Genomic DNA, 14,979 nt, shown 5'->3' with positions numbered 1-14,979 from the left:
AGATCCCGCTCTCTCAGCTGGTCCTAACCCTTCCATATTTTTTACATCTGTAAGGTGGAAGCCATATTGTGGAAGCTCCATCGCACTGCTTATACCAATCCAGACCGTACAGATCTGCAAATATCTCGGGGTTAAGGTCAAAGGGGAGTGATTTAGGATTGGCTGAATGTTTCACATGCTAAAGTACATACAAAACACACCCCATCCCCTTTACCTGTAGGTGTGACTGCCACAGCTCCCATCTCCACAGCCTTCTCCACGATGTTCTTCCACTGACCCCCTTCCTCGTGAATCCATTCCCTCCCCGTGCACACGTACATCCCTGCATCAGCCTGCGTCACCCCGGCAACAACCAATCCAAATGCCCCATCTCTGCGAATAGCTAATCGGAGCCCCCCGTCAGCATAGCGCTGGGCGGAGCCACTTCCTGTGACCACATCCCCATCTGGGCCAACGGTCAGGATATCCACCAATGGGATGCCTGGTCTCCGTAGCGACCAGGTGACGGACAGGTAGGTGGGATCAGTGAAGTGGCGGGTGACGTTGCAGGAGAGGGTGATGTCGCCACCTTCGGGGACCACGGGCTCTGGGGCCTCCGGGGCCACCTTCAGGGTGTTAGCAATGACTGTAGGGAAAGGACAGAGTTACACACACACACACGGCTAGCGTCGTTAATTTGCTGCTTCACTACAGCGACATGGTTCTTTACTGCATGTTAAATGTCATAGTGACAGAACGCTAACAGATGTTGCCGTAAGCCAACACATCTCAAAATGTCATCATGTTCGTTCTTCTTCATCGCCAAGAGTCATTACTGCTTTTATAATCCATGAAAAATCTATTAATACCAAATGTCAAGCTTACACATGCACATCTTCCTTATCTGCCCCTTTCTCACCCCCCCCACCCCAAACACACACACGGTTTAGGCTGTCAGTGAGGGGTGTAATGGGGGGGGGGTGCTGCTGTCAACAGTATGTGTAAGGAGGGTTTAGATTTGATAATCACATCAGAGGAGAGAGAAGCCCTGTTTACTCTGACCGTCACAGCTGAATAAACAGAAGAGAAACGTAAGGGGGGGGCGGGGGGGCGAGAGACTATGCCTGTGGCTCTCTTGCAATGTCTGTTCATTGCACTCCCTCTTACGTTCTTCCTCACTCCCGCTCCCTCAGCCTCTAAACAAGAATGATACTGTGCTTTGATGTGTTCATATTCTGATGAACCTTCTTACTCTAAGCTCAGTAAGCTGCCATTCAACCAAGTCTTTGATATTGGACTTAGTGTCCTGGAGCTGCCAAATCACTGTCACACTCAGTTAAAAATCTCCCTTTCCCCCCCAACTAGCTAAACATATTCCTTTCTATGTGTTCGGGTACGGAGAAAGTGAACATCGCACAACGGAAAGCCATTATTAATGTTGAACGTGCTGAAAGCCATTCAGTGGATCATGAATAGTTGTCATAGCAGAAGCAGCATTCAGTCTGTTCAGGGCGGGAGCAAAAACAAATTGTCAGAAAAAAAATAGTTGGGTCTTCCAAATGGACAATGACCCCAAGCCTGACCTCAATCCTATAGAAAATTTGTGGGCAGAACTGAAAAAGCATGTGCAAGCAAGGAGGCCAACAAACCTGATTCAATTACACCAGCTCTGTCAGGAGGAATGGGCCAAAATTCACCCAACTTATTGTGGGAAGCTTGTGGAAGGCTACCCGAAACATTTGACACAAGTTTAAATTGTTTAAAGGCAATGCTACCAAATACACTCAATTAGTATGTAAACTTCTGACCCACTGGGAATGTGATGAAAGAAATAAAAGCTGAAATAAATCACACTATTATTCTTACAATTCACATCCTTAAAATAAAGTGGTGATCCTAAATGACCTAAGACAGGGAATCGTTACCTTCTAGTAAATGTCAGGAATTGTGAAAAACAGAGTTTAAATGTATTTGGCTAAGGTGTTTGTAAACTTCCGACTTCAACTGTATACACACATAAAAAAAATATGTAAAAATCTGTTTTTGCTTTGTCATTATGGTGTAGTGTGTAGATTGAGGGAAAAAATGTATTTAATCCATTTTAGAATAAGACTGTAACGTAACAAAATGTAGAAGTCAAGGGGTCTGAATACTTTTCGAATGCAATGTACATTATATGCAATGTACATTATACATGTCAATGCCACTTTAGCCGGAAGAAAATAATTAGATAGAAAAGTGAGCCAAGCAAACACAAAACTGAAAGTTTTGGTGGAGAATGCAGTTTGCGTAGACACCAATAGGAGAGGTCAGTAGACTGCCTCACCTACACATGTGACTCTTCATACCAGAGTAAACTCATTTACACTACATGGTGTTACATCAATGGATCTTACTGTACTGTGTATACAAACCGTCTACTAGTTCAACTACACCACCATGAAACATTGTTTTACAGCACAGCTACAAGCAGCACTAAAAATCACAAATTCAAGAGCACTTAGATTTTACAATATAATCTCACCCCTCTACCTGTTCCAGCTCTCCTCGTCAGCACAATTCACCACTAAGCCTCTTTCTTTTCCTCTCCCTCAGCTCATTCAGACAGACTGTTCAGAATAGGGCAACAGTCAGCTCCACAGAAATAACAACCCCCATTTGACATGAGATAAATACACCCATCTGGAATCTGCTCTCCAAGTGTGTGTGTGTGTGTTGGAAGACTGAACGTGTGTGAACATGAGTGAAATCGCCACTTGATCACCCCTCACTAGTGTTTCCCCAAAGCAGCAGATCTAGGAACCGGTTCCCTCCCCAAAGCAGATTAGCATAATTGGGGTTAAAGTTACATAGCTGATCCTGAACCAGTCCATCTAAGGAAAGTACAGCTGTGTCCATGTGTATACAGTATATAAGCGCACACGTGTGTGTGTGTGGTCTGACAAACACACCAGCTTAAGAGAGCGTGTCATGTGTAAGCAAGGGATATGAGCCGTGTTCAATAGACCACACGAACCACAACAAGAGAACATGAACACACACGCGCTGTATGGGTCTTCACAACCAGCCAACCTCAGTATGTAAACTAGAAGTCATAATGGAAGTCTGACTATTCTAGTTTGAAGTTAATACAGTTAATACAGTTCTCCTAAATGGATATACGGTGATTCCACACTGATGGTTAAGACAGTCTAGAAGGCTCTCTCATACTCGTGTCTGACCCACCTTTGAGAGTGACCCCTGCGTCGTAGTTCCCGCTGAAGACAGAGTCCGTACTGGGTGTACTGCAGAGGTACGTGGCGCTGTCTGAAGACCTCACTTCCTGTATCCTCAGCTCCACCACGCTGTCCCCCAGCCGCACCACGCTCAGGTCCCCACTGGCCACCCGGTCGCTTAGCGACAAGTCCGAATACTTTGGGTCGAAGGTGGAGATTACTTGGATAGACCCCGCCTCCGCCTGCTGCATGGTCCAGTCAAAATCCTGCTCCCTGGGCCCCTCGTAGTCAGTGACATCACAGCGCAGTGAGACAGGTTGGCCCTCCACACGGAGCAGAGGGCCAGGGGACACAGACACCACCCTGGCATGGGATACACCTAGAGAGAAGACACACACATACACGTCATTGACAGATCCGCATACATAAAATCCGCAGAATCCCCCACACAATGACAGCGTTCCTACCACATCAGACTTCCTTCGCTAATCTCTTGAAAGCCTCTCTGCTTAACAATACGCATACAGTTGCGATACATGGATATATTTAGCACAGGTCAGGCTAAATATACACTTAGATACTACCTTTGGTTTGATTCCTCTGTGATTCCTAACCCACAGTGTGTGTGGGTGGGTGTGTGTTCTATAAAAAGGCCCACATATTGACACCTGAACCTGAGCATCGCTGCACTCAACGGGTGAATCAATAATCTGAAGCGGTTCCTCTCCTCATCTCCTTTCCTTTATTCCCACTGACAGAGTAACAGGTGAAAGCAAAGCCTATGGTAACCTTCTGAGACTGGAGTAGAAGGAAAGGAGTTGAGGAAAGGAAGCCACTAGAGACTATTTAGATGCACCCATAGAGAGAGACAGTCTTGCTAGAGAAGGGAACAGCCTAGACCACTTACTCTAGCTAGAGAGAGAAGACCTATATAAAGTACAGGCTTGTTTGGATGGGCATAGGGGAAAGAGCAGCAAACATGCACACACACCAGGCTTGTCTGAACAGGCTGAGGGGAAGAGCGTGCACATGCCATGGCCAGCATGGAGCAACACAAGCTCCCCCACCCACACACCAAACCAAAGAACAGTATCAGGAAAAATGATAAGAGGTCAGCTCATTTGGCAAGAACAAAGGGACGACGCACCAGCAGCTTTCAAAAGAATGACCCCACAGCCCAGAAATAGTCCCTGTTACATCCCAATTGGAACAACCAAAGAGCAAAGCCTTCTGGGAACATTTCCATCACGCTCTACTTCTAATGGTAACGTTGGCGGCATTCCAATATGATCCTACACCACTGCCTTAGTTGGACCCTTAGTGATTAACATTTCACTTCAAAACACCTTGTTGACATACAGTATACTTAACCCTTTTTCCTGTCCTAGCGTGTTGGGACACTCAAGGAACTGGAGAAATAGACATTTGAGGGAAGGTGGTCCATAAAACATTGCTGGAACAGTCTGGTTCTGGGGATGTCATCGCTTTGACTTACCCTACGTCATAAGAGAAGGGATATTATACTGGTCGGACACCACTTAGGAGTGTGACTAATATTACCACGCAACTCTTAAGCCACTCTTATCCAAACAAACAGCCGGAGGGCCACAGAGTAAACAGGCAATATGAGACAGCCCAGTTAGGTTTAGTGTTCCCACATGGCCATATCACTTATTTAGGGAAGACATAAGTGGCCACCTGTGCTAATTAGCAGTCTAGCGTCCCCGAACACCTGTTTGTAATCTGAGGAAGTGTCGTTCGTCAACTGGAGGCACACAGCTTGTTGATCTGTGCAAAACTGCTACAGGAAGTGCATATTTTTTTACTCAGAAAATTATTTCTTGCCAATGTGAAAGATAAGGGGCATATGTTGCCAAAATTGTTAAAACAGCGTAGGAATTGTAGTTAACATGGAGGCAACAAATGGGCAAATGTAACTGCGGAAAACCATAAATACAGAGAAGGGTTTTGGAGAGCTAGGGCAGTCGTACGTCATCAACATGTTTGGGGTCGTGTGCATGTATTTATTGTTTAGGCCAGGGTTGTCACACTCATTTTGCCCTGGGGGCCGCATTCGGTCTTCAACAAGGTCCGGTGGGCCGCACTGAAAAGTGGTTATATTTCCTCGCCGTCAAGATTTGCTAAAAATATTCCTGTATACCATAACCCCACCACCACAAGGCACTCTTCACAACATTGACATCAGCAAACCACTCACCCACACGATGCCATACAAGTGGTCTGCGGCAAGACCGGATTGAGGACAATGGAGGCGGCTAAACGGCGAGGCATTGTCAATCCGCCGTCTGCATTGGCTGTGCAGTATTTACAATGATTTGGCCTCTGCAGAAGTCATGCAGTTTGCCGAACAGCGCAGAGATGTTGTGAAGGACGTTGTCATGGAAGTCAGTGTGTGTTCATACAGGACCTCCCTACCGTCACAAGCATTCACGTCAATACGGAGCCCTCCACATTCTTACAAAATTTGAGAAGTGCACGGCGATCCAGTACGGAGCTCAATTTGACCTCCGTGCGCCTAGGCTTCGTAATTGTGTCACACCATCCATACAGTAGCACCGACCACATTTCAGATCTAGCAGAAATGGGCTCTTATGGTAGAGAAATTAACATTAAATTCTCTGGCAACAGCTCTGGTGGACATTCCTGCAGCCAGTATGACAATTGCCCGCTCCCTCAAAACATATGTGGCCCTGTGTTGTGTGACAGAACGGCACATTTTAAAGTGTCCTTTTATTGTCCCTAGCACAAGGTGCACCTGTGTAATGCCCATGCCATTTTAGCAGCTTCTTGATATACCACACCTGTCAAGTGGATATATGATCTTGGCAAAGGAGAAACAATCACTAACAGGGATGTAAATAAATGTGTGCACCAAATTTGAGAGAAAAGCTGTGCTATGAAAAATATCTGTGATCTTTTAATTCTGCTCATGAAACATGGGTCCAACACTTTACGTCGCGTTTACATTTTTGTTCAGTGCACAACTAATCTAACTAAGCTGTTTGGTGCAGTAGTTCAATTAAAATAAAGTGTATGAATAAGAGTCATCTCGTTAAATGACAGACTTTCCTGTAGAATCCCTACTGTTGACCAGTCACAAGTCGGGAGACTCCGGCTTGTGACTAACGTGTGCCGTAACAACCGAAGAAAAAAAATCGTTATAATATATTCACCAACTCTTCCGAACGGTTTCGGCTGGGAAGCATGCGGACGCCTTTAAAGCAATCGGGAATGGCTCAAGGGCACACACATCCCCTGCTCCAGGAAGGCTGGAGACATGTTAACTGTTGACATTTGATAATCTCACAGTACCACACCAATTTAAAAACACAGCCGCTCACACAAACACAGGGAAGCCCTGAGCGACGCAAAGTATACGTTGACACACACACTCCCCATCCTACACACCGTTGTGAAATAAAATGGGTCCGATCATAAGATAACCAATGACTATAATAACAGAGGTCCATCAGTGGTGGACAGTGCGCCATTCCAAGTTCAACTACATTAGTTCAATTTATCAAGGGGATCTATGCGAATTGGACGGCTACCCATCGCGTGTTATGGTGCCTCCATGTAACTGGACCATTATCAAGGCTTGTCAACTTAATTGATGTCATCAAATTAATTAAAAGTTCTCGCTCGTATTCCTTTGATTGAACGATTAAAAGTTTCGACCAGGATTTGAGGAGCTGAAATGGAAAATTGCTACACACCCTCACCTGTGACTAACCACCGTAGCCTACATGTAACGATGAAGTTGGGCGTGGGAAAATATATTCACATATTTAAAAAAGGTTCGTTTTAGTAAAACTCAGTCATGTGTAATTAATTTAGGAGGAACAGCATGATCAGTAAAAATCCGTTGATAACATTGCCTTTAAATTAATTTGACTAATTGCTTTGTCAATGGAGATTCTTATCAGGTTAAGTGAAAACGTGCCCGCGTGTGCATGTCAATCTAATAGTTCCCACTAAACGACAGCACACGCGTTATTATGACGATATTATCAGACCATTAGACAACCCTTTTTCAAATATAACTTACCCATCGATAAAAACAGGAGTAGAAGAGATAGATGTTCCATCCTGCAAATTCGCGTCATTTTAACTCCCAGTTCGTTCCTTTGTCATTAAAATCCGCCACGGGTGAAAGGAGTCCTCTCGGACCTTCAGTTCAAAAACCCAACCACCGGCGACCTCTCAGAAATCCCCAAAATGCTGTCCACGAGAACCGACACTGGCGAGTAGACGTTCAGATATCCGTTAAATGGACGTGCGTGCAGTGAAAGTCTACTGGTAGCGACCGTGTACGCTCGCATAATTCATACTGAGTGTCGTTAATCAGTGTTTGGTTTTGGAACGGGAGAGGGAGGGAACAACGTTGCGGTGTCCGGAAGTCATTTTTTGGAGGAGGGGAGTAGCGGCGGGATTTTCACAGGTAGCTCTGTCCCAAGTCTCATCTCATGTAGTCTCACTAGTGGCTATTTAGAGCTGAATAATAGGCCTACAGAATATCATCATCGATACAGTATGTGTAACGTTAGCCTATTGAAATGTTGCTTTCAGATCATTGCACATCTACAAGGGGCCACTAAGAGGTGTGTAGTTTCAAGTTTTAAAGGGGAATTTAACTCAAAAACGATATTTTCATTAGTCCACTGTTGATACAGTCCTAAAATTCCTGGCATGTCAGCAGTCAAATTGTCAAGATATTATAAGGTTGTATCTAATCCTGAATGCTGATTGGTTAAAACTGCATTCCAGCCGGTGTCTATTCTACAAGTTCCCACAAGCTACATATGATGTTAAAACAGCCTATTTACCCTGTTCCATTTGACTGCGCAACCCACTCTCATCAACCCAGCCAGGCAATTTATAAATATGATCTCCACTATAAAAAGCATCTAGATATTATCTCACATTTCTTTTAGATTAACATTTAGTTAAACAGCTGAGATTTGTATTAACCTTAATGTCTGTCTCTCTGACATTTGCAAAATTGTTTCAATATTGAAATCCGATCTCCAGCTGTCGCATAGTAATGAACATGTCGGGATGAGACAGACAGGCAGGCACCTTCTCTCAGCTAGTTGAAATCAAGAATCAGCATAATTCTTGTTTATTTCTATTGACTGGGTCACGTCCAAAGATACAGAACAAAAAGACTTAACTACTGGGTCACGTCTCTGGCAACCAAACCAATAAAAAGAACGACCAGGCGGCTTCAGTAGCAACCCTTGATTTATGTCGGGACTATATCTTGTGGATGAATATGAATAAATTAATCAAAATATATGTTTGTATTAAAATATGTAAATCATTATTTTAATATGTTGATAATAATGCCCTCGAAGCTGGTGTTTGGAAGATATGCCTCATGATCTTTTTATGACCTTTATTTATTTAGGCAAGTCAGTTTAAGAACAAATTCTTATTTACAATGACAGTCTACCAGGGAACAGTGGGTTCAGGGGCAGAACAACAGATTTTTACCTTGTCAGCTCGGGGATTTGATCCAGCAACCTTTCGGTTACTAGTCCAACGCTCTAACCACTAGGCTACCTGCTGCCCCAAAACTTGTATCAGAAGTTGAATGATGAAGTGGCTGGAGAAACCTTTCTTCCTATGTTCAATATCTTGAAAACTTGACTGCTGACATGCAAAACATTTTGGGACTGTATTAACAGTGGACTAATGAAAAACAAAAAGACCAAAAGATCATTTTTGAGTGAAATTCCCCTTTAATGTCATATGCACAAGTACAGTTAATCCTTTCTTGCAAGCTCTAAACCACAAAATGCAGTAATCAATATCAATTTAGTATTAAAAATAACATAAGGTATACCAAAAACACATGTGAAATAAGAACACAAGAAGTAAGCTATATACAGGGTCAGTTCCAATACCATATTTACAATGTGCAGGGATACTGGAATGATAGAGATAGAAATATGTATAGGGTGTGGCAAACCTCTTCAAGGTTAGGAGCGTTTGTCACACATTAAGTGGTAAACTGTCACCAAATCACCCAAGAATGAGAGTTCTTTCGAACAGGACAGTACCTGTGTGTTTGTTTCTCCGTTCTGGTCCACCCAGGCCATAGGCGAGGTCAAGGATAGCAGGGTTCAGTACAGAATCGGGTTCTCGGTAGGCCCAGGTCCAAACGCCAACAGGTAAGTCCAAAACAGTCCAGCTCATACACGGTAAATCCAGCCAATCTCTATTGTCTCTTTCTCTATTGTTCATAGATCTTTCCAGCACTCTCTCTCCCTCCTCCTGTTTTTTCTTGACCCTTTATCTGTGGGTCGGCTCCACCTTCTGAGGGTTCCCCTTGCTTCTGGGACTTGTAGTTTTGGCGGTCGGCCATTTTGTGATCTGTAGTTCTGATGGGGATGGCCATTTTAGTGATCGGGCAGAGCCCTTTTATTAGTTCTGCTCTCACATATCTGCCATTTATCACTCAACCCCTTTCTTTGCCACACATCTCTACCCCTAGATCCGACCTCCCCCCCCGATCCGCCTCTTTCTCAATGACTGAGTAGTTGGTTTCCCGTGGTTCCAGCTTCCTGCTTAAACACAGGATGGGGTGTTCCACCCCTTCTACCTCTTGGGATAGCACTGCTCCCAAGCCGACCTCTGAGGCATCCGTCTGAACCACAAACTCTCTCTCAAAGTCTGGTACCACCAGCACTGGATTACAGCAGAGAGCCTCCTGTAATGTCCTAAATGCTTTGGTGGCCCTTTCATCCCATTTGACCATGTTTGGCCCTCTGGCTCTAGTCATGTCGGTAAGTGGGGCGGCCACTGTGGTATAACTTGGGATGAACTTCCGGTAGTAACCGGTAAGCCCTAGGAACCTGCTTCTTATTTACTGGTTCTCTAATTGCCTTCACCTTCTTATGTTGGGGTTTGATTAACCCTCTTCCCACAGTGTATCCCAGATACTCTGTTTCCTCTAATCCCACATAACACTTGGCAGGGTTCGCCGTGAGCCCTGCCTTTCTAAGGGAGTCTAACACTGCCTGTACCCGGGGTAAGTGGGATTCCCAATCTGGGCTGCAGATCCCCACGTCATCTAAATAAGCTGCGGCATATGCTTTGTGCGGTTTTAGGACTTTGTCCATGAGCCGTTGAAAGGTGGCTGGGGCCCCGTGTAAGCCGAATGGCATGACGGTGTATTGAAACAAACCGTCAGGTGTTGCAAAGGCTGTCTTTTCTTTGGCCCTGGGGTCAGAGGAATTTTCCAGTACCCTTTTGTCAGGTCAAGGGTCGTAATGTACCGAGCATTACCAATTTTCTCCAGTAGTTCATCTACTCGGGCATGGGGTAGGCATCAAACTTGGAGATTTAATTTACCTTCCGAAAGTCATTACAGAACCGCAAAGACCCATTGGGCTTGGAGACCATCACAATTGGGCTAGACCACTCACTTATGCGACTCTTCGATCACTCCAGCTGTCAACATTTTCTCCGTCTCTGCTCTAATTGCGGCCTGTCGATCGAGCCTCGGGTACCCGATATGGCCTCATGCTCACTTTTCTCCCTGGTAGGGAAACGATATCATGAGCCGTAACCTCAGTTCGGCCAGGTATCTCTGAAAACACATCTCTGTTTTTCTGGATCAGGGTCTTTACACTTCCTGTACTTGTGCTGGGGACAGAGTGGGTGAAATATTTACTTTGGCTGTCTCCTGAGTGTGTGTGGGGTATGTGACCATTAGTGTTTCTCTCTCTCTCCATGCTTTTAACAGGTTTATGTGATAGATCTGTTCCTGGGGCCGTCGACCTGGCTGTCGGATCCGATAATTAACTTCTCCTATTCTCTCCAGTACTTCATATGGTCCTTTCTATGTGGCTAGTAGTTTGCACTCTACCGTGGGGATCAGCACTAACACCTTATCTCCCGGTTGAAATTCCCTCAGGGTAGCCTGCCGGTTATAAGTGTGTCGCTGGTGCTCCTGTGCTTGTCTCATGTGCTCTCTGACGATGGGCATGACTGTGGCTATCCTGTCTTGCATTGCCGTGACGTGCTCTATGACACTAGTATACGGGGTGGATTGGTGCTCCCAGGTTTCCCGGGCGATGTCTAAGATTCCCTGGGGATGCCTCCCATATACCAGCTCAAAGGGAGAAAACCCCAGCGAGGCTTGAGGAACCTCTCTAATGGCAAACATTAGATACGGCAACATGCAATCCCAGTTTTTCCCATCCTTATCGATTATCTTCCTGAGCATTGACTTCAGGGTCCGGTTGAATCTCTCAACCAGCCCGTCCATCTGAGGATGGTAAACCGATGTCCTCAACTGTTTCACCTGCCACAGTTTACAAAGGTCCGCCATAAGGTGGGACATAAAGGGGGTCCCCTGGTCAGTAAGGATCTCCTTTGGAACCCCTACCCTAGTGAACAAGATCACTAATTCCTTTGCGATATTTTTGGAAGCCATCGTCCGAAGGCATAATCTAGAATGACCAGAATGTATTGGTGCCCTCTGGCGGATTTGGGTAGTGGGCCCACTATATCCATCGCTATCCTCTCAAATGGCGTTTCGATTGTGGGGAGTGTCACTAACGGGCTTCTAACAGCTGGTCGGGGAGCTGTTAACTGGCACTCCGGGCACTCTCCACAATGCCGAGCCACTTTAGCCTGAATTCCTGGCCAGTAAAACCTCCTTACAATCCGGTCTCGGGTTTTATCGATACCAAGGTGTCTACCCAGAATGTGCCCATGAGCTAGATCCAGTACTATCCTCCGGTACCGGGTGGGGACCAACAACTGTTCCACCACATCAACCCCTATTTTCGAGACTCTGTACACCAAACCCTTTTTCATGATGAAGTGGGGAAAACTATTAGCTATCATCCCATCATTTATGGGAGTACCATCTACGACCTGCACGTCTGCTCTGGCTTGCTGCAGGGTTGGATCCTGGTTTTGGGCCGTCACGAAATTAGTCAAGGACCCTGCCAGGTCTGCTGGTTCTAGATCGTCGTCCTCTGGATTCATATCGACCCCAGCCCCACTCATACCGGGGTGTTCGTTATCAACAAGGTTTGCCACTTCATCCTCCTCCTCCCCTACTAGCACCTGTGATGTTGGCCCCTGGGAGACCTCTTTTCTTGGCTTTGGTTGAAGGTCCCATGCTTCTTCCTGCTTGGTCAGGGTTGTTGGCTTCTCAAATATGCCATTCTTTTAGCCTAACTTCGCAAAGTTAGGAAAGTATCTAGCAGACCGTCCTCTGTTTGTATGCTCACTAAGGCCGTGGGGTACAGACAGATATCCCCATGAATGCATGTAACACTGATATCCTGTCTTGTATCCAGGTTATGATTCGGCACTAGGCTTGCAACGACCAGGGTTAGCATACTGCCGGAATCCAGCAGTGCTTCAACCTCTTTCCCTTCAACCTTCACCCTGCACATATGTTTGTTTCTTGATCTTTCAAGTACAGTGGTTACAACAGGACATGCATACCATATATCATCATTTTCACCGAGGTTACATTGCATTGGCTCTTCTTTAATAGGGCAGTAGGCTGCAATATGTCCCGGTTGATTACAATTGTAACAGATAATAGGGGTTTGGGGGGAGACCCCCTCGACACCCGGTCCCGGTTTCCGTTTTTTCCCTTAGTGTCTCTGCCTGGGGGGAGACCCCCTCGACACCCGGTCCCGGTTTCCGTTTTTTCCCTTAGTGTCTCTGCCTGATTCTGATTCTTTCCTCATGGCCCCACGCTGCTCTCTTCCCCCTCCATATGTTGGGACAGCCTTACCCTGTCCGCTGGTTCGCCCAGGTCTGGGGAACGTGAATCTTTCCTTCTGTGCCTGCTCAGCTATTCCTGCTGTACAATACCATTCAACCAGGCCCACAAGATGGTTGGCAGAAAGTACCTCGTTCTGGTCAACCCATCGTCTCACTTCTTGGGGTAGACCTCGCTGAAACTGGTTGAGTACGATGGTCTCGACGATCTCGGCGGATGACCAGGTCTCTGGTCGCAACCATTTCCGTGCCAGGTGAATCAAGTCAAACATCTGTGTTCGTGGGGGTTGTCCAGGTCGGTAGGACCACTGGTGGATGCGGTGTGCCCTCACGGTATTGGTCACTCCCAGTCTAGTCAGAATCTCTGCCTTTCGTTTATTGTAATCCTGTGCATCTTTCAATTCCAGGTCGAAATACACTCTTTGAGCGTCCTCTGCCAGGTATGGTGCCAGAAGCCCTGCCCATTCTTCTTTTGGCCACTTGTCTCTCTCTGCCGTCCTTTCGAAGGTGGTAAGATATGCTTCCACATCATCCTGTGCTGTCATTTTTTGAAGAAAATGATTGGCCCGCCTCTGGGTATTTGCAGCTGGTAATTGAGCCCCAATTTGGTCCGCTAGCCCCTTTAGGCCTTCTCTTAACTCCCAGGTGTTTCTCTCTTGCTCTTCTCTGAGCAGCTGGTTGGTGCGGTGCTGGACCTGTAACGTGTCCTGATACATTCGATTTGCATCCTGATAAGCTATTTGTTGAGCTCAAGTTGCCTCTTGTTGGGCGGCCGCCGCTTGTAACAGGGCCTGTATGGCTCCCCTCCATACTAATTTTCCTGAGAATCTGTCCTAACCAAACAAAGCCACAAAAAAACCTGACTCCCCTTTGGAGTGCTAACTGAACATTTTTCTTTTTCTTCTACCTAACCAGGGGTATGGTTAGTCCATTACCCGCATTCTCCACCACGTGTGGCAAACCTCTTCAAGGTTAGGAGCGTTTGTCACAAATTAAGTGGTAAACTGTCACCAAATCACCCAAGAATGGGAGTTCTTTCGAACAGGACAGTACCTGTGTGTTTGTTTCTCCGTCCTAGTCCACCCAGGCCGTAGGCGAGGTCAAGGATAGTAGGGTTCGGTACACGAATCGGGTTCTCAGTAGGTCCAGGTCCAAACATCAACAGGTAAGTCCAAAACAGTCCAGCTCATACATGGTAAATCCAGCCAATCTCTATTGTCTCTTTCTCTATTGTTTATAGATCCTTCCAGCACTCTCTCTCCCTCTTCCTGAATTTTCTTGACCCTTTATCTGTGGGTCGGCTCCACCTTCTGAGGGTTCCCCTTGCTTCTGGGACTTGTAATTTTGGCGGTCGGACATTTTGTGATCTGTAGTTCTGATGGGGGTGGCCATTTTAGTGATCGGGCTGAGCCCGTTTATTAGATCTGCTCTCACATATCTGCCATTTTTCACTCAACCCCCTTCTTTGCCACAAGGGGTAAGGTGACTAGGCATCAGGATATATGATAAACAGAGTAGCAGCAACGTATATGATGATTATATGTCAGTGTGTGTGTGTGTGTAGAGTCAGTATAAATGTGTGTGCATGTTTTGGGCTCCAGAGTGGTGAAGCTGTCTAAGGCACTGCATCTCAGTGCTAGAGGCGTCACTAGAGACCCTGGTTTGATTCCAGGCTGCATCGCAATCAGCTGTGATTTGGAGTCTGACAATTGTCCCAGTGTTGTTTTGACCAGGGAAGGCCATCATTGTAAATAAGAATTAGTTCTTTAACTCACTTTCCTAGTTAAATACATTTTTTGTGTTATGTTGTGTGTGTGAGTGAGTGAGTGAGTGAGTGAATGAATAGGGATTGGTGCTGAGGTTGATTTGGGACTGGGTGGCAGAAGAACCTGACACCTCTGAAGACTGGCCACTGTATTTGCTGTAGGTATAGTTTACAAAGTCATGCTGTGTGAGGGAGGGCAGGGGTTAAAGTTCACGGCTGTCAAACACACACACACACACA

General features: G+C 45.9%; 1 protein-coding gene across 1 annotated transcript in view; it reads right to left on the bottom strand.

The window, feature by feature from the left end:
- Nucleotides 1–7,602, bottom strand: part of LOC112267672 (prostaglandin F2 receptor negative regulator-like) — a 42,802-nt gene extending 35,200 nt beyond the window's left edge. Inside the window, exons 1-3 of the mRNA XM_042296787.1 lie at nucleotides 7,264–7,602; nucleotides 3,205–3,573; nucleotides 215–625 (exon numbers count right to left, since the gene is read on the bottom strand). Of these exons, the coding sequence (XP_042152721.1) occupies nucleotides 215–625; nucleotides 3,205–3,573; nucleotides 7,264–7,321 (838 nt within the window). The 5' untranslated portion in view covers nucleotides 7,322–7,602. The remainder of the gene's footprint in view (nucleotides 1–214; nucleotides 626–3,204; nucleotides 3,574–7,263) is intronic.
- Nucleotides 7,603–14,979: the final 7,377 nt, after the last annotated feature.

This window comes from Oncorhynchus tshawytscha, linkage group LG14 (assembly GCF_018296145.1).
Source record: "Oncorhynchus tshawytscha isolate Ot180627B linkage group LG14, Otsh_v2.0, whole genome shotgun sequence".
Classification (NCBI taxonomy): Eukaryota; Metazoa; Chordata; class Actinopteri; order Salmoniformes; family Salmonidae; genus Oncorhynchus; species Oncorhynchus tshawytscha.
Note: the sequence above shows the minus strand (reverse complement) of the source record. Positions and strands in the feature narration are given on the sequence as shown.